Consider the following 27,612-nt stretch of genomic DNA (forward strand, 5'->3'; position numbering starts at 1 on the left):
TCTATGTATCGAGGTCACAGTGCAAATATACATCTGCTACACATTAAACGGGCCCGTCCACGTCGGCACACGCTCACACACGCGGCTCTTAGCCTCTCCAGCGTGTGAGGAGCACTTTTAAATCCCACATCACCTGGGTACGTCATGTGAGGGAGAGTAAAGCCTGGTGTTTTGAATTACTAAAAAGAGAGGAGGGGCTGTTTACTTTAGACCCATGCCCCCCCCCCCCCCCAGCCCATTCAACAACAGCCTGTGTATTGAGAGGAGAGACTTGCCTCTACGACTGATGATAACATTTCACGACGAGCTTTAGACTTCAATTAATCACCTCAAAACCTTCGGAGTTGTGTTGACAGGCATGAACGCATGCTGATGCTCCGGCCGGGGGGCAGTTGCCATGGTAACACGTTTTTTTTTCTGCCTTACTTAACTAAGAAGCAGTGATCCTCTCTGTGAAAGGGCCGAACGAGATGAGGGGATAAGTGTCGCACGTTGCATGACTTGACGCTCACATGCAGCGTTCATGATCCAGCGTATCCGTTGCCTCCCAGTGTGTTCGATGAAATGTCCCTTTAAGCTTTCATTTAAAGCATACGACTGAATGTTGCTTGGCACTCGTATGCTGGGGTTTACAAAAATATTTAATCTCGCGTCTAAATATGTGACCACGCATAAAGTACACTACATTATGTTGTAGTAATGCAGCTTATTTTGGCTGATATTAATTCTGTTTTTATCTGAAGATAAAGTCTTAAAAAATCTGTTTACACTTGAAGTACTGTTTACTGATGACTTTTAACGGTGGTTTCGCCTCGTGAAAGAGATGACTTTCTTTTTATCTAGAGGTTTTATGCTATTGTTATCTTATGAAAATGCACGGTGAGCAATCTGCGTGATGAGGAACACGATGTTCTTTGGGCTGAGGTTGGAAATCTGAAATCCCCCGGAGGGTTCCAGTTGTCCAAGCAGGCACATTTTACACAGTGAGACCGGGCACAGTGCCAAGACCTGTTCAGAGAGTAGAGACGCAGTAATGAGAGCGGCTGTCTGAGGAACAGGGTGCACATATACGGTATGTTTATTGTAAATCAGTATAAGATTAGGAAAATGAAATGCCGTATGTTGAGAAATCTAAAAATAAAAGTGTCCATTTAGACCATCAGGAAGTTCTGTCCTTTAGGGAATCAAATAAACCCACATCGACTCTTGCAGTATGTCCATTTAGGTCAAAATAATTCTAATCCTGTTTTAGATTGATTTCGATGAAGGGCCTGTTCAACTTTATTATTGGCCCACTTCCTGGACATGGATCAGGGATTGCACTCCAGTAGATATAAACATGTTGACTAGTACGGTGTGTCCAGTTAGACTAGAAGAACATTTTGTTCCTTCAGATGAATACATCGCATCTGCTTTTCAATCATTGAATCTGTTTTAAGAATATATCCCGCAACATGAATATCTATGTGAAAGGGTCCTAACAGCCTTTACCCTCAGTGGGCAGTAGTTTGTAGAAGCCCAGTCCCCCTGACCTGATGTAACAGAAGAAGCAGCATTATCACCGGCCCTGTGTCGACCAGATGCAATGCAGCCTCACTGCGGTGACGGTGAAAGAGCATATTTTAGAATGTCACCTGTACCACATCGACCCGCGGTGCTGTGAGAAGACGCTTGAAGTCTGCTTCAAAGCCTCTGGGCCGCATTAACTGATCAAAGGCGCTAAACCGCCAATAAGCATTAAATATTCATGTACGACGGTACAGGCTGATCCATAACAGAACCCACTGGCATGACAAACCGGCATAAACAAAAGGCTTTATACCGCGGGCTGGGGCACGAGGCGAGGGCACACTTTGTTACAGCACATCTGACATATTTCACCACCAGCTGGCAGCCGGAATCAGACGTATAAACAAGCGAAAACCTGTGTGTCAGTGCATAGTGTCCTTGTCAGCAGCGAGAAGATCGATACGAGTAAACATTTCTGTGTTCTCATACACTCATGACAGATTACATGGCAAGTGATATTTATGATCCAAGTCCCTGAGAGCAAGATGGAGCTGTCTCTCTCAGCCAGCTTTCAGCTTCAAACCACAGAGACCAGCTGCTGGATGTGGACGTGCAGAACGCTGAAGCTCCTGTCAGGGTTAACATTTCAATTAAAAGCATCGCTCACCTTCAATTCCAAGGTAATGCAATATTGCTGCCTGCACAATCCTGTTACAGTGCCGGACATAATCTCGATTATATCCTGATCATTTTCTGAATCCTGATACAATGGAGTCGAACACTAATGTACGAAAGAGCAGAATCTGAAGGAGCCGAATTGAAGTAATTGATGGAGTCAATTGTGGAACTGCATCGATTCTTCTCCCATTTTAGTCGGCGTGTCTCTCCATAGGTTTCCTATACGAGACAGTTACACGGCGGAGGTCAGACACTTTAATTAATGAGTAGTAGCCTGAGGGCGCTACAAGAAACGTATCCCATTAAGGATGTAGAGCCCATGATACAGAATGTAATTTGGCTCTTCAAGATGTTATTACGAGCGGAGCTAAATTAAGAGCTTCGTTTGGACACTGGCCTATATTTCCTGTAAAACGGGAAGCGCTGCAGAATAATGCTGATGACAGACGCCTTTTCCTCTTGTGTGCAGCTTAACGTACAATGTTAGTTGGAGTGTGGTCATGATGCAGGCGGTGTGAAGAAGTTGCTTTTTGTCTCCAGGTGTGCATGAGGGAGAGCAAGAGAGCTCCAAATGTGAACTAGCAAGAACTTTCATTTCTTATCATCTCTAAATGATATGTGAATCAACTTATATTTCAACATAAATCACAGACAGTAATTTATCTCAATGCTATTTAAGCTGGTGCATTTGGTACAAACTATTACATGTGTTTTTTGAGGAAGGAAATGCATTCAACACAAGGAAACACAATGTGTTGAGTAACACTGAATGTAAAAAAGTATTTCTCTCCATTAGACACATCGTTAGCTATCCTGGAGCTTTTGGGTCGTATCCCACTGAGGTCAAGAATGAACTTTCAGTGTCCGCTTTTCAGCCAACATGCACTCGTTAAAATGCTCGGAAAATGGAAATTCAATATTAAAAGTAATCTCAATTCTGCGGGCGCACTCATCCTGAAACAGAAACCTGCCACTAGAATTATACCACTGAAATATCAAGACCTAACAACCAAACCAGAGCAAACATCACATGCTTATAGACGAAGCACTGGCTGCAGCACTCATGTGAGTAAAGACCACAGACTCTGCGTGTGGTCAATACCTTTGAAAATGTCACAAAAAGTTCCTCATGGCCGATGGAGTCACGTGCGTTCAAGTGTTCACTCACTTGGCAGCTGTTTGGGTTTGATAGAATACAATACAAGGCAACTCTCACAGGTCGAAATGACACTTTAGTGCACAAAGATTTGATGAGCGTATTAGTAGACTATGTCATAGTTCACTGCATGAACAATATCTACAAATTCCATCCACATCAGACCCTAATCTCAGCTATACTGTAAGTCATGAACTCCTGTACCTGAACTCTGTCCTTCTCTCCTTTTTACCCCACACCTTCTCATCTCCTGTCCTCTCTTCTTTCCTCCTCCATCTTGTTTCCTCATCCGTCATCTTCTCCTTTCACATCCTCTCCTCTGCCCTGTCCTCTCTCTCTCTCTCTTCTCTGACCTCGCCTGCACCCCCCCCCCCCCTGTCAATGGTGGTGGCTGACAGTGACTTTGCATCCAAAATGAAAAACAGGCAGATGGGCTCGTCGGGCGGCGTGAACATGACCAAGAGCACAAGCGTCAGCGGCGTCATGTGCAACCTGGAGAAGACGGACGGCAGCCAGTCGGACACGGCGGTCGGCACGGTAGGCACCGACGAGAAGAAGAGGCGCTCCAGCATTGGTGCCAAAATGCAGGCCATGGTCGGCATGTCGCGCAAGAGCCGGAGCACCTCTCAGCTCAGCCAAACAGGTAGGGCATCCGACCGCACAGCCAGCGTGCTGTATGTGTGTTCACATGTGTTCACATCTGTCCTGTGGCCTCTTGTTCTGTCTGTGTGCGTCCCCTGTTGTCTTCTGTCGGGAGTGTTGACGAATAATACAGCTGCTCTTTCTTCTCCAGTTTTAATTTCTCCCACGTTCTTTCTCTCTAGAAAGGGCTTCGGACTCTGCCCGGTCCTTTTCTGGAGACGAAGAACCAGCGTGACTTCTCTCATACCCTTTTTTCTTTCTTTCTTCTAGGTTACAGCTCTTGTGGAAATTCCTCTCTCTGTCTTTCTACCTCCGTTTTTTTCCTTATTACACCGCCGGTTGCAAAATGCCCATGATGTATTTGCGCTGTCGTAATAATCTGTCGTTTCATTTTGGAAGATGCTTTGCACTTCCTGCTACTTTGCAGTCCTCAGCTGTTTGTCGCAGGTCGCCTCTTGTCACCGTTCTCATGTTGTGACGCTCTCTCGACTGCGATTGCCCGTGTGCAGTCGCTTGTGTTTGTTTCTATGCGTGCATGTGAGAGTGTGTGCACACGCGAGATATAGACAAGAACCGGTGTGTTGTGTTGGTGTTTTTAAACCTAATTTCCTTCAGCTGAAAGACACAAAATGTAATTTCCTGCAGTGTAAATCATTACATTTTGCAGAACATAGGGGCGATTACTTTTCCTCACTCTTCAGTGTATTTTTTAGTTTTATTTTTTTAAATCTATCTTAATCTATCTTTTGAAAATCGCTCAATAAGAATACTAGTTTGTGAGGGGTTGAGCTGCATTAGCTGGTGCCAGACACGCCTCCAAACAGCCGAGCAGGCGGCGTGCAGTGATGTCTCTGGCTGACAGATTGGGGTCCGTGCTAAAGAATAAGGTCAGTCGATTGGCCGTGGCTCTCCGGTGCTTTTGTCAGCATTGAGGGACTTTTCATCTCGTCTGTTCAACCTTAAAGTGCTCAATAATCACTTCTGTCCTTCAGCGCTCTCTGTTCAGATCTGGCTGGATAGCATGGTAGAGGTATGGAGAGATGGATGTATGGTGAGACGCACTGCCCCTCCTGGCATGTGATCTGACCGGCACGTGGGCTGCCGCCTTATCTTTGAGGGTTTCTACGAGTTAATAACTACATCAATATGTTAATCCCCTTTTTTGTTGCATTTAAGTATGTTTTTTATATATATGGCTGCTGGATTGATCGTTCCTCATCAGTAACTGCATGGTGACGCAGCTCTCCAAGACTTGTGTTGTTGACTATTACCGATGGTTACGTTGCCGAGTAAGATGATTTGTTCAGATATTTATTTTAAGATACCCATTCGAACAATTTTGCACAATCGCAGGAACAAAGTTGCACGCACACACTCCTTTCCCATGCAGACACAGCACAAACTGAGCAGCCTGAATCTATTAATGTTTCACTCCGTGCTTCTAAGTGCATCAGATGGAGTTTGTGCGCGCTCGCACACATCTGCCTTTCTATATTTGAGATCCGTATTTGGTTCTGCACCAGCCCGTAACACCGGCAAGCTGCCTCGTGCCCTACTTTGTTGTGCGTTATCCTGAGAGGCTCATCGCCCCCCTTGAAGGGTGCATTCAAAGGATGCTCGATTTTAAGACCGCTTGTGTGCGCTGCCAAGTGCTTGTGGTTGGGGGGGGGGGTCGGTCCGATCAGCAAGCAGCAGGACTCTGGCTTTGACAAACACAGGTCAGTCAGATGGAATGGATGTGCTCCCAGGTGGCCGGCCTTCAGTAGTGTGGACACAGTGTGCAGCTCTGGATGTGAACTGCTGGTTTTGTCCTCTCAGTCCTCGTTGGAAGGCACTTGACTTTCCATAAAATACAAATGTATCACGATCTCTGAGTGTACGAACAGTCACAACTGCTTCATCTTGACAATACGTCCATAACAACGTAACAGGACCTGAGGCTGAGTGCAAGGGGGCAGTACAAAGCAAACAATGGAGAAGAGAGAGGAGACTTTGCATTTAGCATATTGTTACATCCAACAGGTGAAAGTCTGGCAGTGAACAATGAAAAGATAACGGGACATGTTTCTTGGGTGTAGAATGGGGACAATCTCTGAGACGGATTCATTCATGTGGCTTTGAATAATCAAAAACACACGACACAGAGCACAGTAACACACCTGGGATAAAGAAAGCAACAATATCTTTAAGAAACGGCTTTTTAATCAATGATAATGCTGTTCGTTTTTTTCAGAAGAAATTCAATTTATAAACAGTATGGAAAAGTTTCACTGTCTCAATTTTAGAAAAGTACTTTCTGAAAAGAATAAGCCTTTGCGTGTGCGGGGACTTTATTGCTGGTCATCATGAGCAAGCTGAAACATCAATTTGATTTATTAGCTGAATTGTAGCATCCACGAGTCAGCAGTCCTGGGCCCTGCTACATTATGTATCAAACGCAACCGGCCCCACTCAGCGGAATCCACACAGTAACAATCAAATCCAGCAGGCTTATTGAAAACCCATCTCCGTGCATTCATCTGTGCGTTTCTTTGTGTTTCTCTTCTGATTGGCATCTGAAGACAATAGGCCTGTTTTGTCTATTCATTCCAGTGCATTCACGAACTGCTACATATTCTCAGCAGGGACGCTGTCATCAAAAATATGCTGATGAAGATGTTGTCAGCATTTTACAGTGTTGACCTGCTGTTCACATCTTCTTTACAGTGTTCCTGTGAATCATTATTGGCTGTGAAGCACTCCTATGTTTGCTGCTTCACGGTGCCACACACACACACACACACACACACAGATAAATGAATTATATATTATAATGTAGTGGATGTATATGTATAATAACAATGACATTTGTTATGTTATTATCATCATTCTCAGCACATTTAATGCATGTTCGTCCTAGAAAACTATTGCAAAATCTTTTTTTTTGAGTGTATGAATTTACGTAACTTGTAAACAACGAGGTGAATGAAGTGCTTCCTGTGTGTGGTGTGCATGCGCTCAACTATCTCTTTGCATTGTCAATTACAGGATTGAAAAGGAATAGCGACGCTACCTCTCTTTCACAGTATTGCAAAATGATTCATCTTTTTTACTTCACCGTCTGTACAGTGCAGCTAGCAGCGTTCTACCTGATAATCCATGTCAGTAGTTTTGCCCAATTATGGCTTCTCAAAGACTCCTGATGGTGTCCCAGAAAGGTGATTGGCAGCACGCTTTTACAAGGATGAGGAGGTGAACGGTGCAGGAAATACAAGAAATTGGTTCTTATTGGGCACAAAAACAGGCGCGGTTGCCCTCAGTGATGTAGAAAATACATCAATGGATGGAATCAGTGGGGAGGATTGTGAGTACAGCAGATCTAGTTGTCGGTTCCCCTGGGTGCAGCCGTGGCTATTCTAGTGTGACTCTTCTCACGTCCTACTTTTCTCTACCTCACCATGTGGACCAGATGTGTCGCTCTCTCGGGTGGAATTGTATCTGTTGGAGAGAAGGATTAAATTAGGGCATGTCCCTCAGAATGAAGGTTACATGTGATGCCATAGCATTGGCTAGATCACTGTCCTACTTCATGCCTCTAAGAAAAGAGATGAAGCACCGATGTCTTACACCTTAATCAAACTGCTATAAACTGTTGGTGTTGGGTACATGTAATGTAGAGCAGCTATTTCATACCTTAGGGGTTACAACATACCATAAGAGACCAGGTTCACTGTGTTCAATGATGAATGTGACTTTACTAAGACGGAGCATGTATGCCACCTAACTGACGATGCCCAGAATAGCCAAATGCACACAGGAGAGCGAACGATGCTACGCCACATACTAAGGAAGCGTTGGACCTCCAAACTCCCCGACAGACTGTTTTGTATGTGGTAAAATAGCTGAACTTTGGGCTTTCGGCGGAGGTAATTCATCTTCTGAGTTACGTTGGGCGCCTGTATCAGCAGCTGCTCGGCTAGCTGAGGCTGCTAATTAATCTCCTCGGGGGGCCGGAGCAGACACGCTGCTCACAGGATGCATGGAAGGAACACAGCCGCACAGGTACGACCGCGGCAGAGGGACACCACTGATTCCTCCCATCCCTCTTTCTACCTCACTTATTCTCTCATTCCCTCCTAACTGACATGTGTATCTCGCCATCATTTATATCCCTTTGCTGTCTTTTTCCCCACTTCCTGTCTTTTCTGCTTTGTTTCCTCCACCAGCTCTACACTCTCTCTTCCTCTGTCTTTCTCTCTCATGCTCTTTCACAATAACACATGGCTGTTAAACGCCTAAGCTCTCAGGCAAGCCATCTCTGCCTTGACCTAATGAACTGCAGCAGTGGAGCTTTCATACCTTTTTCATTCATATGCTGTTTATAGAGATTATACGTGTAGTGACTCAACAGTGGCGCTGTCACAGACATCACTGCACAGGGTTGAGTAGGTTGATCAGTGATTTATCAACGCATCAGTTTTTCCATCAACTGTACGGTGACGTTAACGTCTACTCGTCCACTTCTTCAGCGGTCGTGTTTCTGTTTCTGTGGCCGCTGTATGTTTTATCCCAGCTGCTGTGCACCTGCAGCAAAGCCTAAACACACGAGGTCAGCATTAAACACAAGACGCTTTTGGAACGCAATGTGTCATCACGTGGATGGGGTAGCATCAGTTAAATAAAATATGAGCTTGCCCCTGATATGTCTGGAATATTTGACTGTCTTCATAGTGGCAGAGCTAAAGAGAATAATATGATTTTCTTTTTTAATCAAAGAGAATTTATTTCTCCACGGCCATATGTCTGCTTTGACTTGAGTCTGAAGCTTGGACAGTTTAAAGAACACACTTGTGTAGTCACGTCCACACATTCTTGCCTCCCATTCAAACTGGACTAAAAATGAACTTCCAGCCTACATTTTTAGATTTTTTTTTGAACTGCTGCTACAAATATGACTTCCTCCTGTGATTGTTGTGTCTTGAAACGCTGACAGCACCATGCTGGGGCTGTCAGTCGGAGAGGAAGCGGGATGAGACATGCACTGTGGTCAGGGTAGTCATGGAGCGTCAGCGTGATGTTCCTCCTCGTCATGAAAAATGGTTAAAAACACGCTTATTTCCTGTTTGCGCTTCAGTTTTCAGACCTCAAGAGATGTTTTTCTGCATATCAGGATAGTTTGTTGTTACAGGTCTCGATCAGGATGTTTCACATGTACGTCTTGGCAGTATTTAGATCCCCTCTCTCTCTCTCTCTCTCCCTCTCTCTCATTAGCTATCCATCTGTTGTAAGCTCAGTGTTTGCTCCACTGAGGAGGGAGGCTGCCAGGGGACAGACTGTTCCAACACCTCCTGCGTTTCCTGTTTCACCTTCCACTGAAGGTGTGAGCCTTTTCAGTGAAGGTGTTAAGTAAATGGCAGGACACAGTGTGCGCACATGTTTGGGTATCAAGTATTTTATTGCATTGGAAACATCAAGGTCGATACTGACTTCTAACTTTCAATCGCATTATCAGAACATACAGGATTTAAAGCTGCATTCATAAAAACGTGCTGGACGTTTTGTGTTGGTAGCTTGTTAACACATTAGCCATTACAATACATGTGTACGGTGGTAATATGTCAGAAGTGTGCGTCTCACATTAAGGAGCTAAAAATCAATGAATGCCCCTTTAATGTGCTGTAATGTAAGATTGAAACAGAAGTCAGTTCAAAGGTGATATCGCAGCTTTATTTTGCAATAGAAACGTAGAAACCCTTCTAAAGCTGGTCAGAGTGTAGCTGGACACAGGAGGGGAACAGGACTGGCCTGCATCAAGGTGCAGCAGGGAATGTAAGCTGACAGGAGAGAGAGTGTTTGCCTGTATCTGCGTATGTATTGGTGTGTGTCCCGGCCCGTGTGCTTGTAAGTGCTCAAATATGTGTGTTTGCCTACATCCGTGCGCGTGAGTGCCAGGGTTAGAGCCTGTGTTTACAGTGCGGCGCGCCAGAGTCGCTCCCTGACGCCAGGCCCGGGATCATCAATCACAAAAGACTTCCGAAAGCTTCCACCTGTGATCCCTGCCGCCCGCCAGACGGACGTAGCGCGTGACTTCTGGGATATTACGCTCTGTTGTTGTGGAAGTGGCAGCGTTCTTCGGATTCCTGCCGTCTGAGGGGCCGTGTTGTCACTGTCCTGTAGTTTTGGAGTGAGACGATAAGTTGCACAGAGTGCTTTAATGTTATTCTGTGCTCGTCATGCTGTGGGGAAATCAGAGAGTACTTTCAGAGCCCAAAACGGAAACATAGTTTATTTTCTTCAGACACGTGAGAGACGAACTCCATTTCCAGAATCCTTGAACTCACATCAACGTGCCAAGATTTTCCAAGACTGTAATTAACCAAATTTGGGTGTATGTCAGGTGTAGTGTGTGTGTGTAGTGGTGCCTCTGGATCTCTGTCCACGCAGTGAGTGGACGGGTAAGAATAAACTGGTGCGAAAAGCTTTTAACAAAAACGTACCAGATGTGTTGTCAGCGTGAAGGGTTAACGTATCCACTGTCGCCACCAATGCAAAGACGTTTAGCCTGATGTTGTCGGCTGGCCTTGTGCCACCTCATAGTATCAACCAATTGAATTCTGATAATATTTATGATTTAACAAACACAATTATATTGCTTCAGGATCCCCAGAGAAAGACTTAACTACACAGTTGGTGATCTTATTCATCTTTGTCAATCTTCCAGTTAAGTCCTCGTAGTTTTGATATTTGTGGCAGAAAAAAAGATCTCACAGTCGAGGTGATGATTAAAAGGTAAAAGATGTTTAAAGTCGATATTAAATGTGTCTCATCAGTAAATCCATCTGTGTAGTGGAATGTCAGGTGGTGCTATTAGGATCTGTAGTTTTATAATCACATCAGTGTCTTCATCATGGCAACACTCTCACAACAACAATGCTGCTGTAACGTTCACCATGTTCACCATGAAATGTGTTTATGAGCACCAAACACAAAGTACAGCTGAGGACGATGGGAATTAGTTTGGTCAGAGGGCAAAAGACCAATTCATACTTTGACCAGAGGATGGCGCTGGATAAAAAAGTATATTATTACAATTCATGCTGAGGTGAACATGAGTGTATGTCCCAATTTGATTGAAATCACCAAAGTAATTAGGATTCATTCTCTGTAAGATATCAAGTCAAGTAGCATTCCGTCCAATAGTTGTAAAGACATGTCACCAAAAATAAAGAAACAACCTCCTGATGGAGCTACAAAGAAAAGTCACAGGACTTCCAAAGTCAGTGAGCTTCATCCTTCGGGGTGGCCATGACTGTCTTTGTAAAGTCATCATCCACCCAATAGTTGTTGACATATTTCAGTGGTTAACCTTCCATCAGAGCAACAGGATGACATCTCTAGAGCCACACTGACAGCATGGCTAAAAAGCAACAACAACAAAATACATGTGATTCTCTCAAAGACAGAACTTCTCCTTTAAAAGAGCTGTTTTTCATTCATTTGCATATACACGATCTGTGGGTGTCACTGTGTGAGTTAGTGTGAGCTCGAGACTCTAGAGGAGCCATTAGAATTGGACGAATTGTTTGCATTGTAACTGTGTGTGTTTGTCCAATTTCCCCCGAGCTACACATTGAAGTGAAGTGTTGTTTTTGTCTGCGCTGACCTGGAAGAAACCTGCAAATAGACGTCATGCATCGAGAGGCTTCTTTGTGGAAGTAGGTTGCAGTGTCTCTCAGGGTGGAACTTTTGCCTCAGCTTGAACACTACAGGGAGTTTGCTATATTTATGACAGTGCAGAGAAGCACCGTAGCTGACCCGTTGCTTAATCCCGCCCCTCAAACGCAGACAACTATCACATTTCTTCATTTTCAAAATATGATAATATTTTTTCAGAGTGCAGTTAGTGACAGTGTGGGCTCTCTGATAGCTCTGAAAGCCTAACGGAGAAGTGATGGGGGGGCGGGGCTTATTGTCAATTGCCTTGTCCTGTGCCTATGATGCCAGACACATGTTCAAAACAAAAGCACCATCACAGGTTATGTGCTCTACGCCTCTCACACACCATGCCAGTAGCAGATTTATCAGTATTTCACGGACCACCTGTGAAGAAATCTTTTTCTTTTGGCCCCACTGTTGTGTCTTTTTGCTCTTGAATTGTTTAAATAAGGCTGACCTCGGGTGGTCAAATGGTATATAGACTGAAAACAGGTTCCTGTTTCGATAAGTTTGGCCCTAAATCAAACAAAGAGCTCGTTTCATTGTTTGAAAGTGTGGTTTGTGATTGATCAAGGGGAAATGAATTTCTCGGAACACAACATAGCTGCGTCACAGAGGCTGTGGGGAGAAGACAGATTGAGTTATGTGAATATAATCATCCACTTCACATTCTCAACAACTCTGAAAACTGCCAGCAAAAGTGAATTCCTGGATAATAGAAGTTTAACTTCTAATAGAATAAGTGAAGTTTTGGATAATAGAAAAATAAAGTAGCGGAGTTTGGCACGTGCACGTTGAGTGACTGCCATGTGGCTGAAGCCCTCCGACAGACCTGATGACAGCTTGTTTTCACTGGCCTGTGTGGATAAGATGAGGAGAGGGAGGCATGGGACAGGGGATGAAGAGAAAAGGAAGATAGAGGTGATGAATAGCACAAAAGAAACAAAACAGCAGGCAGAGGAATCAAAAAGAGAAAGCAAATGATAAAAGAAGAGGTTAAAATAAATGGTGAGAAACAAACGGGGGGGGGGGGGGTGCTCAGTATCTCTGGGTAGAGCTCGTTCACCCGCAGAGCCAGCCGAAGTGCGCCTGAGCAGCCTGGCTCTCTGATTGGTGATGCGCGATGCAGCTCTCTCCCCTCCCCCCTGAAGAAAGAGGTGCAGTAGGAACGTCAGACCCAGACAGAGCAAGACTCAGCTGCTGAAGCAACGTTCATCTGAAGCTCTCCCTCAGATGCAGCCGACAGAGAATTTAGGCACCGACTGCACAGATCGATTGCACAGATTTGCTCTTCCACAGCATAGAGTCTCTTATTGCTGGACTTAGGAATTGATCAAACAGACTCGATTTTTTCAACCTTTTTGCCAGCAAGATCAGCCAGAGAAGGCAAAGCTGACGCCGAGTGCGTTCCATTCGATTCACCGCATTGACAAGGACGGCCGCCGGTCACCATGGGCAGGCAGGGGCACGATACCTCTGCTGCGGTCCCCGCGATGCGTATCCAGCGCTCCCAGAGCAAGATGAGCCTCTCTGCATCGTTCGAAGCGCTGGCCGTCTATTTCCCCTGCATCAACTCCTTCGATGAGGAGGACGGAGGTAAGATGACATCTGGGGAAGTGTCCCAGCAGCAGCTGGGGGGGAGATGCAGAGGTATTGATTGTTTGGAGATTGAGAGATGAAAAATTGAGGATGACAGTGTAGTTGAGTTAGGATAATAATGTGATGCTTGAGGTGTGTGTGACATTATCAAGTGAAAGTTGATATCTGCGCCTGCATCTCCAGAGAAGTCGATTTATCATCCAGGCTCTCGGTGTGTTGTGAAATACACACACTTCTTCTGTTGCCGGTGGTGGTGTTCACATGGATGATTACATGAACCAGTCTGACAAGATATTCGACTCGTGTTCGTCACAATATCTCACTTCCCCCTGGCGATGTGAAATCTGGCTCTGTGAATGAAAACAAAGGAAGTAGTATCTGGACTGAATCATTGCGTTCGTATCGTGGGCGAGGGTGCTTATTTAGCTCAAGAATACAACATCGCTCTATGACTGTGTGAACAGAAGCGATGACGCCTGCTGCGTGTGTTTATATTTATTTATGCTCCGATCGTTTCCTCTTCTTGTGGGGGGGGGGGGATTTATTTACAGACAAATAGAAGAGGTCATGGACTGTTATAGCTCTACATACTTTTGCCTGATCATACCGTCTTTTTTACCTGCACTCACACTTCCACTGTTTGGCCACCAAGCAGCTCTCCACCAGTCGCTGTGTTTTGCGGTCTGGCAGTGGCTGCAGGGCCTTCTGGTGACGAGCCAGTCTGTCTGACTTTTAGGCCTCTGCTACTTCATGATGCCAGATACAGAAGTGCTTGGCTGCCACATTCTCCAACCAGTGTTGATAACGCTCATCTGCCACTGCATTTAATGCAGTTGTGTGTGTGTGTCGATGTACATACGTGTGTATGTGGGGGAACATGTTTTTTTGTCGAAGCAACTCTTGTAAAGTTATTTTATAAAAGCACTGATTCATTGACAGTATGGTAAGCATAGTATTGGTATATCTGTGATTTTTATCAGCAGTATACACAATAACAAATGCGTTTCATGATTTCCACATCGAAGCAGCAAAAACGGTAAAAAGCGGTGTGTTTTGAATGTCTGTTGACTTGGCTTCGTCTCCTATTGTAAAGGGTGGAGAGCAGGAAGAGGAGGCGCAGGCCGGCTAAAGAACGGAGATTTCAAGGCTGAAAGGCTTCATGTGTGTTTACGGCCGTGTGAGCGATAGGACACCTCTTCTCCTCTGACATGAGCAGGGAGAGAGGAGACAGCCACAAAGGGCCCGTGGTGATGCCGGATAAGGCTGCTGTGGTCTAGATGTGATTCATCCACACAAACAATATGACTAAGACGGCCTGGCATAAGGATATCTATGCATTGTTTGTCATGACTTTGCACCTGGGGCTTGCAAACAGTGCAGTGGCGGTAAACTCTGCGTTGTTCCCTTCGCCTGGCTGTGCAGTGAGCAGGTGACCTCTGGGAAATAACACGATGCCCTCAGTTAGCATTCATTTGATTACAGATATGATAAATGAGACAACATAAAATGTTGTACTTTATATCTATTCTACTTTTCCAAAGCGAAATGGCTGATATCAAATATCTCTTAATGCGTATGTGTTGTGTGTGCTTGTTGCGTTCATACTTTGTTTTTAAGGTATGTGTGCCACAGAAGCGCAGCCACGTGCCCCCCCGTGCACGCTGTCAGGGAGGCTGGGTGGAGATGAACAGCAGCAGGGCTAATGGTTGGAGTCAGCTGTCGTCTTGGATCAGTTAGGATGTGGGGAGGGGTTACGCTGGATGTTCGTGGGTGGAGCATGGACTCACTATGGCTCCGACGAGACCCTCGTAGGCAGTCGGTAGCACAGACCACAGGAGGGCTGCACACGTTGTGGTCGACGCATACACCTCTGTAGAGCTTGTTGAATAGCCACATTGTTTGATTGTCAGTGATCCTTGCCAGAATAAGCTCTGCGCACTTCATGGTGTAGAGATTTATTTCCATTCTTTGTGTTTTGTTTCCCCTCTAGAACGATTTTATGTTCTATAAACAGATGAAAGCGCAGGAATGTCGGTTAATAATCCGTGTGAGTGCAACTCGCTGTGTGAGTCACAAAGCGATGCAACGTCCGGGATTGACAGTCTCCACCCCTCTTCCCCCCTCTTCCTCCCTCTTCCTCCCTCTCTCCTTCCTTCGCCTGTGTGTCGTTCTGTGTGCAGAAGCAGGAGGTAAGAAGTTGCGCAGCACGATCCAGAGGAGTACGGAGACGGGCCTGGCGGTGGAGATGAGGAGCAGGATGACTCGGCAGGCCAGCCGGGAGTCCACGGACGGCAGCATGAACAGCTACAGCTCCGAGGGAAAGTAAGGAGACGCATATTCATCAGCCGAAGAGCTCCGGCACACTTATCGTACTGGGAGCAGTTTGAACGTACACAGCCAACTATTTGATTTGATGACTCACATTAGGCTTCACTCTTCCTAATCCTCATGACTTTCAATGGGCTGCAGCTTTGTCTCATGCCAACATCATAACCAGTGTGTCGTTCTCTCTCTCAGTCTCATCTTCCCCGGCGTAAGGCTCTCCTCAGACGCCCAGTTCAGTGACTTCCTGGATGGTCTCGGCCCCGCTCAGCTGGTGGGACGGCAGACGTTGGCTACTCCCCCTATGGGTGAGAACAATAATCATTCAACGCAATACATTCATGGTACCTGGTAATAATCTTAGGAATAGCTAAGAATTGAAAATGTTGAATAAGTAAGGTTAATAATCTTGCAAGTGATCTATTATTTTATTCCTTATATACTGTAAAATATATATAAGTGTACTTCAATAACTTGTCTGTACTGATACCGTATATATGCTGGTAGACAACAGTCAGTCGTGTGCTGACAGTTCAGGTATTTTTGTTGTTCAGGAGACATCCAGATCGGTATGGTGGATAAGAAAGGAGCACTGGAGGTGGAGATCATCAGAGCCCGTGGCCTTGTGGGAAAACCAGGTTCCAAGGCACTGCCAGGTAATTCACGCTCTCACACCTGTTATTATCACAGGCACACACCTACTTAAGTTCACTGTAAACGCTGATAGATGATGAAATAGCATGTTCCTTCAGGGCTGAGGGACAAGAATCAGAGGTTGTGCGTAACATTTCTTGGCTCTTCCTCTCTCCTCAGCACCATATGTAAAGGTCTACCTTTTGGAAAACGGAGTCTGCATAGCCAAAAAGAAAACAAAAGTAGCAAGAAAAACCTTGGATCCTCTTTACCAGCAGCAACTGCCGTTTGAGGAGAGTCCAGGAGGAAAGGTTTTACAGGTAGGAAAGGTCTCACTGAAACCACTTCATCCGTCCCCGTCTCAACTTGGTCTCATCCTTTTGATTCATTTCTTTTTCTGTGTCCTTCTCTGCAGGTCATCGTTTGGGGCGACTATGGACGCATGGACCATAAATCATTCATGGGAGCAGTTCAGATACTGTTAGATGAGCTGGACCTGTCCAACATGGTGATTGGCTGGTTTAAGCTCTTTCCTCCTTCCTCACTGGTGGACCCTACTCTGGCCCCACTGACAAGAAGAGCTTCCCAATCGTCACTGGACAGCTTCTCTCGATCATAGCAGCGTGTGGACTGATAGCGTTGTTGTAGCAGCCAGTGTTGCGACTACAGGTCACGCCCCCCGGTTACACTGCATGCTTGATGTTGTGTCTTCTGAGCCTGTTTCTAGGGGTGCAAAACGTGATCCTGTGTGTTTTGAGCAAAAGCGTTGCGCACATTGTGCACGTGGGGCGAAAGCGTGTCGCAAAGCGCCTGGCGGCCGGGATTGCCGGGTGGTGTTGTTGTTGTTTGGAGGAAGCTGGAATGAACTCCTTAGCACGAGGAATCCGTCATTTCCAGGTTTTCATCCAATTCGAAGCCATGGGGGTCAGTACTGGGAACCGCTAAACGAGTTCTACAGAAGCCCTTTTCGAATGAAAAATAAATGTTTTGCTTTTCTTTTTTTCCTTTCTTTTCTGTTCTTTTTTTAGAGTCAATGTTCTTGTATCTGAAAGGGGTGACAGTGTTTCGAACCAGATGCTCGGTCACGCCACGCCAACAGACCTAGCTGTGTAGATGGAGTTTTGGAGACCATCACTTTGGGTGAGGTGTGTCCCAGCTTGTATCCACACTCCCCCCACACCCCAAAAGAAATGCCCTGCATACTCTCGGTTCATGTACTGAACACAGCCGTACTGGTAAATCACTCCAGAATATGCAGTAACAATCCAACCCCCATTAAAAGATGTAAAACCCACCATCATTCTTTCTCTGTTGATATATTGTATGAAAATGAAATGAGAAAAAAAAATTGTTTTTCCCTTTTAGTTAATTTGCATGGACACAAATTTTGCTGAATCAAAAACAAAAAGAAAGAAAATTATTTTCTTGAGGCTGCAACTTGCATAAAAGATGAAAAATAAAACAGATCAGCCATTTTTCAACAATTTATATTATTTTTAAAGATAAATTTCACCAGTGCATGGTTTTCAAGGGGAGTGAATGCAACATCGTGATTAAAAAAAGAAGACATTGTTCATCATTCTTTAGACCATTCATGAGTCTGTGTTTAGCAGACGTAAGGGAAACTTAAAGGGAACTTTTGGAGCTATTTAACAGAAAAAATGTTTGTGACAAAAAGTGAGAATGAAAATAAATGTAAGTTATTTATTTCATTGTAAAAGGCTTAAGCCTTATAAAGATAAACATTATGTGCAAATTGTACATCTTTCTCTTTCTTCCTTGTCCCAGGGTACTTCTCATTGTACTATTCATTGCTACCATCGTTCGGTCCCCTGATATTGTCCAGATTTTAGGACTGTTGGTTCTTTTACAGTTCTGTATTGTTTCAGTTTGTATTTTATTTTTGGGTTTGATTTGTTTAACGAGCATGTTGAAAAGGATTTTCTGCAACATGGCTTGGGCACACCTTACAGTAACTCAGCATGTTTTGATAAAGATGATATTTGGAATTTTTGCAGTTTCTTGTGCAGTGCATGTCAACTTCATTACTTTTTCTCCCTCACCTTAAATTGAACTCTACGACAAATTAGTTCTCGGTCTTCTGCGGCCAATTATTGAAGTTTCAACAAAAACATTCCACCCCCCCCCCCCCACCCCCCAAAAGTCATGTTTACTTTCAGGTTTTTGAGGGGGAAAAAGTGAGAAGGAAAATATTTTATATTTAAATGGAGGTTGACGAAAAACAGTTGTGATTGCAAATGTATTTTCTTTCAGTATTGTTGACGAACATGCAAAAATAATCTGTATTGGTACAGCAAGAGGTCTACACCTAATCAAGAGGCAGCCGACATGCAGGAGACGTGTGCTGCTGCGGTTCAATTTTACAGCCACTGTTTGTGAAGATGAGCTCATCACAAGTTCAAATAACAAGGGATATTGCCACAGAAAATGTTTTTTCTTGTTTTAATGAAAATGAAATTAATTTTACTATATTTTTGTTAGTTTTATTTAAAAGCCAAGACCAGTTTATTTTTTATTTTCTATTTTTAGTAATTATAAAATACGTCTCATGTCTGGGATGTATATGAATCTTATAGTTGCAGTATGTCTGAATGAAATTGACCCGAGGCATTATTCCTTTCCCATATGACGATGACGCATTTTAATGTCCAAGGAAACCTCGTCACAAGCTGTCACAAGCTACAATATATATTTTTATTTTGATTTCCATTGTACATACCTTCAGATGTCACAATCTGACTCAACAAGTTACCATGAATAGATCGACAGACTCGTTTGGAACAGGAAGAATGCCTCACATGATGACAAAGACATATGTTATTTATCCTTTTGAATGCCTTTTCATTTTCTCTTTTTGGTGAAATGTGTTAATGCCAAGGCTATGTCTTGGTTAAGTATGGTTGAGTACAGAGATTTATGTAAGTTATTTTTCAAATTAAAAATAAAAAACATTGATATTACACTGATGCCAAGAGTTGGGTGGTGATAAGAGTAACACACACACGCACGCAAGAGTGTGACACGCTTTCTATAGAAACTGCAGAACAAGTAGGAACAAGTAAGAAGTGTCAAAATCAACACCGCAGGAGAAGTCCTACTCAGTCATCAGTATGGGTCAAGTGCCAAAGACCCTGGATCCTACAATTCCCATAATGCAACCGACAGGATATTTTATCCCCCACCATGGGGTCTCATTTATAACCGTTGTGCACAAAACGGGGTCTGAAAGAGGCGTACGCCACTTCCCACGCAAACCTTAATATCGCTTAAACAATTGCAGAACAGAGCGTCAATATTTATCAATAATCACCAAGTACGATTTTAGTTTTCATTTAGTGTTTGTGAGTAAAACAGCAGTGAACACAGCCTTATTGATTCATTCATGGTTTATTCCATAGTGACACATACAGCCTACACCATCAGACACACTGTAAACAGCTGTCTGATGAGAGCATCAGCTCTCTGCAGCAGAGGAGTAACCATGGTGATGTCACACACCTTCTCCATCACCTCACCTCGCAAACCTTCACCACCTGCACATGATGAGGATCCTGTAAAGTAGCTCAGTCTGGAAATAAAGTCAGTTCTCGTACGATCACCTCCATATGCTCATTATCAGTCCTGCTCATGATTCCATGAGAAACCATCAATAAATAAATAGCGGTCACCTCTCATACTTATATCCAGGGTGGTGCAGACCACTGATTGTCGTGATCATTCTGGAAGCGATCGGTCTGAATTAGGGCCCGAGCACCGACAACGTCGGGCCGCGAGGTCCCTATTGAAACTGATTATTATTATCAGCTTGTTGTTTAAGGCCTGCAGACTCACAAGTGAATCCCTTTGCAGTTTAAGTGAATGGGGACGATATTGTTGATTGTCATCAACCAATCAGATCTTTAGTTTGACATGTTGGGCGTATTCTTTGACGTGCCAGAGCCTGCTAGCTGGCCTAGCCATACGTGATTGGTCAGTGGGCTAGCCTGACATGTGGGGTGGTGACAATCCCAATATCTGCTGCCTCTGTGGAGCGGACATTTTCAGCCTCAAACCATTAAAACGTATTCAAGAAATACAAATGGGGAGGCTCGACTGTCTTCACTGGCGTCCATGAATCGAGAAGGACTTCTTACTGGAACTAAAACGCACGGATGTACTGATCAACCGTGGGATTAAACTCTTTATTAACAAAGAAAGGAGGATGCACTTTGTCTTTAAATAGTGAACAGCAGCTCTGGTAAGTTAAATGTGTTTGTTTTTACATCTGCAGTAGCTTTAACATGCTTGTTTATATATTAGTATTTGTACAATTTATGGAGATGGATTTTTGTTTGGTTTTATATGTGAGAGGAACCATTGTTATGTCCAATGTTGCTCTGGGGACATATTTAGCAGGTGCCAGTGTTGCCAACTTGGCGACTTTCTGGCTAAATCTGGCGACTTTCCAAACCCTCGTGGCGACTTTCTTTGTCAAAAGCTACTAGCGACAAATCTAGCGACTTGTTCTGGTGTTGGAGAGTTTTCTGGTGCACTGTCGTGAACGAGCAGCGGGTGCTGCCGTGAGCCCCTCCGCCGCCCCAAAGCACACACAGGCGGGTTCTCTTACAGAAGCCTCGCGCTGCAGTCAGAGCAGAGGAGACGCACTCTATCTGTAGGTGTTGGCTTCATTTTTACACAAAACAAATAATAACCGTAGCTGTGTTTCAGCTGCAGGACAGCGGTGAAGGCCCAGGTATAAAATGCACGGCCCACCACTGACATACACACATGAAGCAGTGTAAGAAATTTGAGTAAAAAACTGTAGTTAGTAGATATAATAAAAGTGTTTAATAATTCATAATTAATAATTCATAGTTAGTCATAATCATAAGGGTTTTGAGAATGCATAATTAAGATAAACATAAGCATAAACATACATGCAGAAGCATGAAACTTCTGCCAAGTGCAGAAGTGTAGCTTTTATTTTGAAGGATTATTATAGATGGGATTAAGCAATAACTGACAATCATTGAATGGATTAGCTGCTCAGGAGAGACAGATGTGAAGACAGGCGTCTGCTGAGCTGAGGGTGGGTAGCCAATAGAAATTGAGATAGACGGAAGGGAGGAGTCGTGAATTAATATGTGGGAGGGGTAATTCAAAGTCTTTTTTTCCTGGCTCTCTCTCACCTGGATGCTCCCGGACGACAGATGTGTTACACCGGAGGAGCCGAGCGAGGTTTTTTGCAAATAGGGTTTTATTGTTTTAATATGTCATAGGAGTGTACACTCCAATGTATAACTGTAAATGTACTTACATCAGTGGAATTAAATTCCTTATAATTGTAAACCAGTTTGGGTAGCGTTATTATCGCAGCGTGTGTGTCGACGGCACAAAGCCGGCCACATGGCAGTCACATGTGCTCTGGCCTTCTCTCTTGTTGTGAGGTAAAATTCTTCCATAACAAATTTGGCGAACCCCAGATGGGACAGTCTTGCCGGCCTCGCTGTGTGTGCTGACGGCGGCGGTAGTCAAGCAGACAATCCTGGGCCCACAATATCGGTCGGCAGAGCCGTTTCATGAAATCTGTGAGTTAGCTATTAGGATCTTAGGGGAATCTCTGCTTGGCTAAGCGCTGCTAACGGCTAGCGCTGCGTTGCCGGTGGGTACGTTCCGACGAGGGAGGCCATGTTCCACTGAGGTAAGTACGATTTGCTGTCTGAAGTATGATGAACTTAAGGGATTAGTCAAGAGTATAAGGATCCTAAGAATTAATTAAAGACGGACAGCGCTGTGTATGTAAGTAAATCACCACATTGGAATCAAACAAGCTGTGGTACGGGCGATACTGCTTTGCTCATGCTGGGAGCCTCCTTCGGCCCAACATAAGTATTGTTAGGCCTGCAGATAGCTAGTTTAAAGCAGTTATGTAGCGAGGCGAACTGAGATGTTGTGGGCTTTGAGGGGCTTAGGTGTGCAAACCTTTGTGGGCTTAGTCCACGAATGTCGGGTCACGTCGCATAAACTGCTTAGGGAGCTAGGCTAGCGGGAGTTAGCTTCTGAGGCCGCAGGCTTCAGGAAAGACACTCTTGCTAGCTTTGGCTGTGAATATAATTAGTGGATCATGTGGTGATTCAGAGGGCGTAGAATAAGGGCTTTGGTGAAACTAGACAGACTGGGTGAGTGGTTTGTGGCGTTGGAAGTGAATAACTCGCGTTTCATATACGTAACAGTGAGCTCAGGTCCGGCGGAGCTAAAGCCCGTTAACCGGAGGTTTAAGGGTTAATAATAACAATAATACGTGTGACTAGTCTGTGTTTTAGCAGCGTGGAAATACGTTTAAAATGATGACTAAATAAGTCCAATAATACGTGTGACTAGTCTGTGTTTTAGCAGCGTGGAAATACGTTTAAAATGATTGATATTGCATGACCGCGCTGTGGGGAGCTAACGCTAGCTACGTGTAGCTCCGGCGTTGCGGTACGATGTATGTAAAATAAGTGCTTATAAAATAAAATAACGGCTGGATTGAGAGAGGAGACAGAAGGCGTATGAGTGGAATTAAAGTGTGGGATTTTGGTGATACTTGTGTGTGCGTACGCTTTATCAGAAGCTCCGTTTTTTCGTTAGCATTGCGGATAGCATATCTGTAAAAAAGCCGGTTTCATGACAACTTCCGGTTTGGCGCAGAACAACTTCCGGTCCGGCGCAGACGGCAAGGCAAGTTTATTTATATAGCACATTTCAAAGTGCTTCACATAAAACCATTAAAAGCATCAAAACATAAGGCAAAAGAAAAGGAGATTTAAAAACAATTAAACAGAAGAAGGAGTAACTGCTAGTTAATGATAATAATAATATCAAACCTAGTGTTTTGAATCTGTCATTACATTAGTACTAAAAGAGACTGACATCTGGTGACTTAGAGAGACAATCACAGCATAGTTTTATGCCACCCAGTGGCTTCCTAGATAAATTACACAAAACAGTCTTAGAAATTCATTGTCTATGACCTTTGTGCTTACATCCTGACTTTAGTTTTAATTAAGCAGTATAACTTTAGTTGTTGACTTTGGTTTTAATTCAGCATTTTAACAAAGATTAATGGTTTCAGTTGTTCTTCAATTCTTGAACTTAATTGTGATTCATTCTTGTGCAGACCAGAGTGTAAGTGCAGTTCAACAGTTTGACTTGCCTTGGTATTTCTGATTGAATATCTTGAACACAGTTATTGATTTTAAAGTTGAATTTAATATTTAATTGATTAATTATTCATTGTTTTTTAATTTCATTTTACTTCCAATTTTAAACCTTTCGAATTCTGATTTGGAACTGGATTGTGATTGTGATTCTGATTTAGATGTTGAGTTTGATTTCGGAATTCCAGCTTCAATTTTGGATTCGAGATTCCTTCACATATCCAGTATTGACTAATTTTGGTACATTTACTATTTTACATAGTTCCTAAGAATCAATTTTGACACGGACGGCGCAACATATTTGAGAGATCGTTGACCTCTCTTACACTACAGACGTATGCTAACATTTACTGCTGAACTTTTGGCAGTTCTGTGTTTGTTTCAGTCAAGGTGTGTGGCTGAGTCGGTCCAGATCTGGGAAGTGGAGCAGCGGATCCCAGTTTTGGAGTCAGCGGCCACACGCCATACAGCACAGAGGGTGAGTTGATTTTGATTCATGTGATGACAAGCATGCACATGTAATACACACATTTGAATACTCCTAGGCTGCATAATGTTTACATTAAAGAAGCAGAGTAAGGAAGTAGGAGAGTTGGTAAGATCCAACGGACAAGCTGAGTTTGTGCCATGGGGACATCGAGACATGGACGCACTGGAAAAGGCGTTGCCACCGCTGGCAGGTGGAGCCAATCCGTGGATCCGTGTCTTTGAAAAACTCACAGCAGCTGATAAATTGGCATTGGGAGACATCCGTGCCGTGATGATCCACACCAAAGGAACAGCCAAATTGAACATTTTGGAGGTAAGTACAGGAACGACCAACAGGGGGGATGAAACCCCATTTGACAACTTTCGAGGAGTTTTCTGGTCAGCAATGCGGAGAATCTGGGCCAAAAAACCAAAAACGAACTCTCTTTCGGGACTGAAGATAAAACCAGAGGAAGAAACCCATCAGTACCTGAGGAGAGCTGAAGAAGAGTGGCAGAGGGCAACAGGGGGGAGACATGACGGCAATGAAGCCACCACTGTAGTATGGCGACACACTGTGCAGATGGGCCTGCCTCCACCGGTACGGACAGCGCTGGGAGAAGTAGTAGGCTTGAGCAACATGAAAGATGCCATGTGGAGGAAACACCTAACTCACTACAACCAGCGACAGCTAACTGAGAAGACAAAAGGACAGGAAGACATAAAGAGCATGCAGCGGCGGCTGCTGAAACTTCAAATAGCGGCGGCTGACAGAGAGATAAGTAGAAAACATCTGGCCAAGAAACAGATGGCCGTAGCCAAGGCTCAGGCCTCACAACAGCCCCAATATCCAGCTGCACCCCCGACCTCATACCAACCAAATCCAGCAGTACCAGCCCACACAGTGGTGTACTACCAACCTCCACCACATTATAGAGGCAGAGGACGTGCACGTGCATCCAACAGAGGCAGAGAATATGGAAGAGGCAGAGCTTACCAAGCAGGCGGATATGGCCAACCAGGAAACAGAGAAAACCCTGACAGGTTTGGTGAGTGCTACGTATGTGGGAGATGGGGCCATTGGGCCCGAGACTGCCCAAGGCAAATGGGAAGAGGAAGACAGATCAGTGCAGCACCACAACATGCTCCGTTCCCACCACAACATCAGCAGTACCTACGACCAGGTCCAGCTGGACCTCCTCCCGTGAGACATCAACAGATGCCCATGCTGTCACCAGGACCATGGGGAGGTTCAGGGTATAGCCAAGATACATAGATGGGTGCCATGTGATCCCTTACAGCAGAGATATCGAGGTGAAGGGGGAATATGGTAAGGTGTCAAACAGATATGGTAAGGTGTCAAACATTTTTTTGTAGATCCACATTTAGAATCGTTTTCAGTAAAGGTGCTACTCACAAATTTTGAGATTTAATAACGTCATGATAAACCACAACTAGACTTGCTAACTCTAGAAATTGAGAAATATACGGGAGCTCGAACTAACATGAGCCGAGTGTTGTTTCCTCAGGTGACAAACGCAGAAGCAGCAGCTGACGAAAGGAAGCAGGCTGATGTGTCACCAGGCAGTCTGGTGTGGATAAAAGTCCACAAACGCAAGTGGAGTGAACCAAGGTGGACCGGTCCATGGGAGGTAGTATTGGCAACCTCACATGACACCACCTCACTCACTGTGCAGCAGCGAAGGTAACGAGTAAGACACTCGCAGAGACAGGATTGAACATCAGACAGGAAAATTTGAAGCCAAAGACACCTCAAAAGAGGGGTTTAGACAGTACTGAAGATGACGTTTTCCCCACAGTTTAAGCGAGGGCGTCCATTAGGAGACTCTAGGGTCAGTGGGTTATGGAAGTCTCTAATTACTTTCTTCCTGATTTCAGTAGCTTCCCTCTTAGTATGTGGAATTAACCACAGACAGGAACCAGATCACATGCATGACTACATCAGGATTCGACATTTAGCCTCAGTAGCTAATCAAACCGATCTTAGACCACGTAGAGAGGCTTCTCTGACGACACTCACCTATGAAAATGTAACTCTCACTCTTATGTTCAAAGAAGGTACAACATCAACGGTCCAGTTCGACTTCTGTGAAGTCGTTTCCGGTCCCAGGTATGAACACACCTACGGGTGGATGTCCAAAACCTTGTGCATCATAACTGACGAGTGTGGGCCTGCCACACATAAGTATGGGAAGCTGTTATCATATTATGCCTGTGATGTGTACAAAGGGGGTGGGTAGATGTAATCCTTAAGACTTACCTAAATTGACTGACTGAGGACTTTACGTAATACAGGGAAAGGCTACTGATAGTCTTGCCCCACAAGGGCTCATTAGGATTATTGTTAAGCCTGTAAAAAGACCAGGTTCGACATACGACTGACGCAGAGAATGAGGTAAGGGGTGGAAACTGGAATGGCAGATGGGAATTTATGGTGGGTACAATATACGGCTTCAAGCCAGTAGTACAGATTGTATTGTGTGTTTAGGATCTAGACCCCTAGCAACACCAGTTCCTTCAAGATTCAGACTCCTAAGTCCTGAATTAGTTGTATTTTAACTCTGTTTACTGATGACACTTTGCCCCTCCAACACACTTGTCAGAGGCTACACTGAGATTACCCACCTGTATAATATAATACCCCACCTCTGTTCAAGGTTACAGAGGGTCCATTTGATTGTATAGTCTCAGATACAGCTATGGGGCCCAATGTAGGTAGTATTATTGCAAATTGTAGCCACAGTCACAACGCTAGCGACTATCTATATAACAGTGTGTTAAGACAGACAGCACCTAGAGATGATTTATGGTGGTGGTGTGGAGGAAGAACCATACATCCAATCCTGCCTAAAGATTGGACAGGTGCGTTGATGCAACTTGTATTGTCATTCTATATCCTGCCTGTCACTGATGCAACTTATGGAGAACTCATCTCTCCACGCCCACATGCTAACAGAAGATCCAAAAGAGATGCCGGCGGCCCGAAGGGAGCTTTGATGACCAAGTGTACATAAGATGTCATAAGACTGCCAAGGGGGGTGTCTAATGACTTTCAAGCCAGAAATCAAATAGCAGCAGATTTAGAATCTGTTTTCTCTCAGAGGGTGATGATTAATAAAAATGTCGATTGGATCAACTACATTTACTATAACCAACAGCGTTTAGTAAACTTCACCAGTGACGCCATATCAGGACTGCATGCACAGCTGGCGAAGACTAGTTTAATGACCTTGCAGAACAGAATGGCATTAGATATGATTTAGCAGAGAAAAGTGGCGTGTGCCAGATGTTTGGGTCTGCGTGCTGCACTTTCATTCCAAATAACACAGCTCCTGATGGATCGGTGACCAGGGCTCTGGAGGGACTGACAGCACTCAGCCAAGAGCTAGCAGACAACTCTGGTGTCACGAATCCATTCACCGACTGGTTGGGAAGTATGCTTAGCCAGTGAAAACATACATTTTTGGCAATCGTAATTATTCTGTGTGCTGTCATCATAGACCGCCTAGTTGTCTGTGGATGGGGGTTCCCGTGCATCCGTGGACCTCTACAGGGGTTTATTGTTTCACCGATGAGCCAGACACCAGTCCAGGGCAACCAATTATGTGTCGGGGATGAGGGAGAATTGGAGCTTCTGATGGCCACAGTCTAGATGAGGCCACCAGCGGTGCCATAGCGGGACTTCACAAG

General features: G+C 44.5%; 1 protein-coding gene across 1 annotated transcript in view; it reads left to right on the plus strand.

The window, feature by feature from the left end:
- Positions 1–19,159, plus strand: part of rims2a (regulating synaptic membrane exocytosis 2a) — a gene marked incomplete at its 5' end in the record, with an annotated part of 131,941 nt that extends 112,782 nt beyond the window's left edge. The window contains 6 exon segments of the mRNA XM_079275630.1: positions 3,769–3,986; positions 15,460–15,601; positions 15,797–15,909; positions 16,156–16,257; positions 16,415–16,554; positions 16,650–19,159. Coding sequence (XP_079131756.1) covers positions 3,769–3,986; positions 15,460–15,601; positions 15,797–15,909; positions 16,156–16,257; positions 16,415–16,554; positions 16,650–16,853 — 919 coding nt within the window. The 3' untranslated portion in view covers positions 16,854–19,159.
- Between the last annotated feature and the right edge of the window lie 8,453 nt (positions 19,160–27,612).

The sequence above is a fragment of the Melanostigma gelatinosum genome, assembly GCF_949748355.1.
Source record: "Melanostigma gelatinosum genome assembly, chromosome: 9".
Taxonomy (NCBI): domain Eukaryota; kingdom Metazoa; phylum Chordata; class Actinopteri; order Perciformes; family Zoarcidae; genus Melanostigma; species Melanostigma gelatinosum.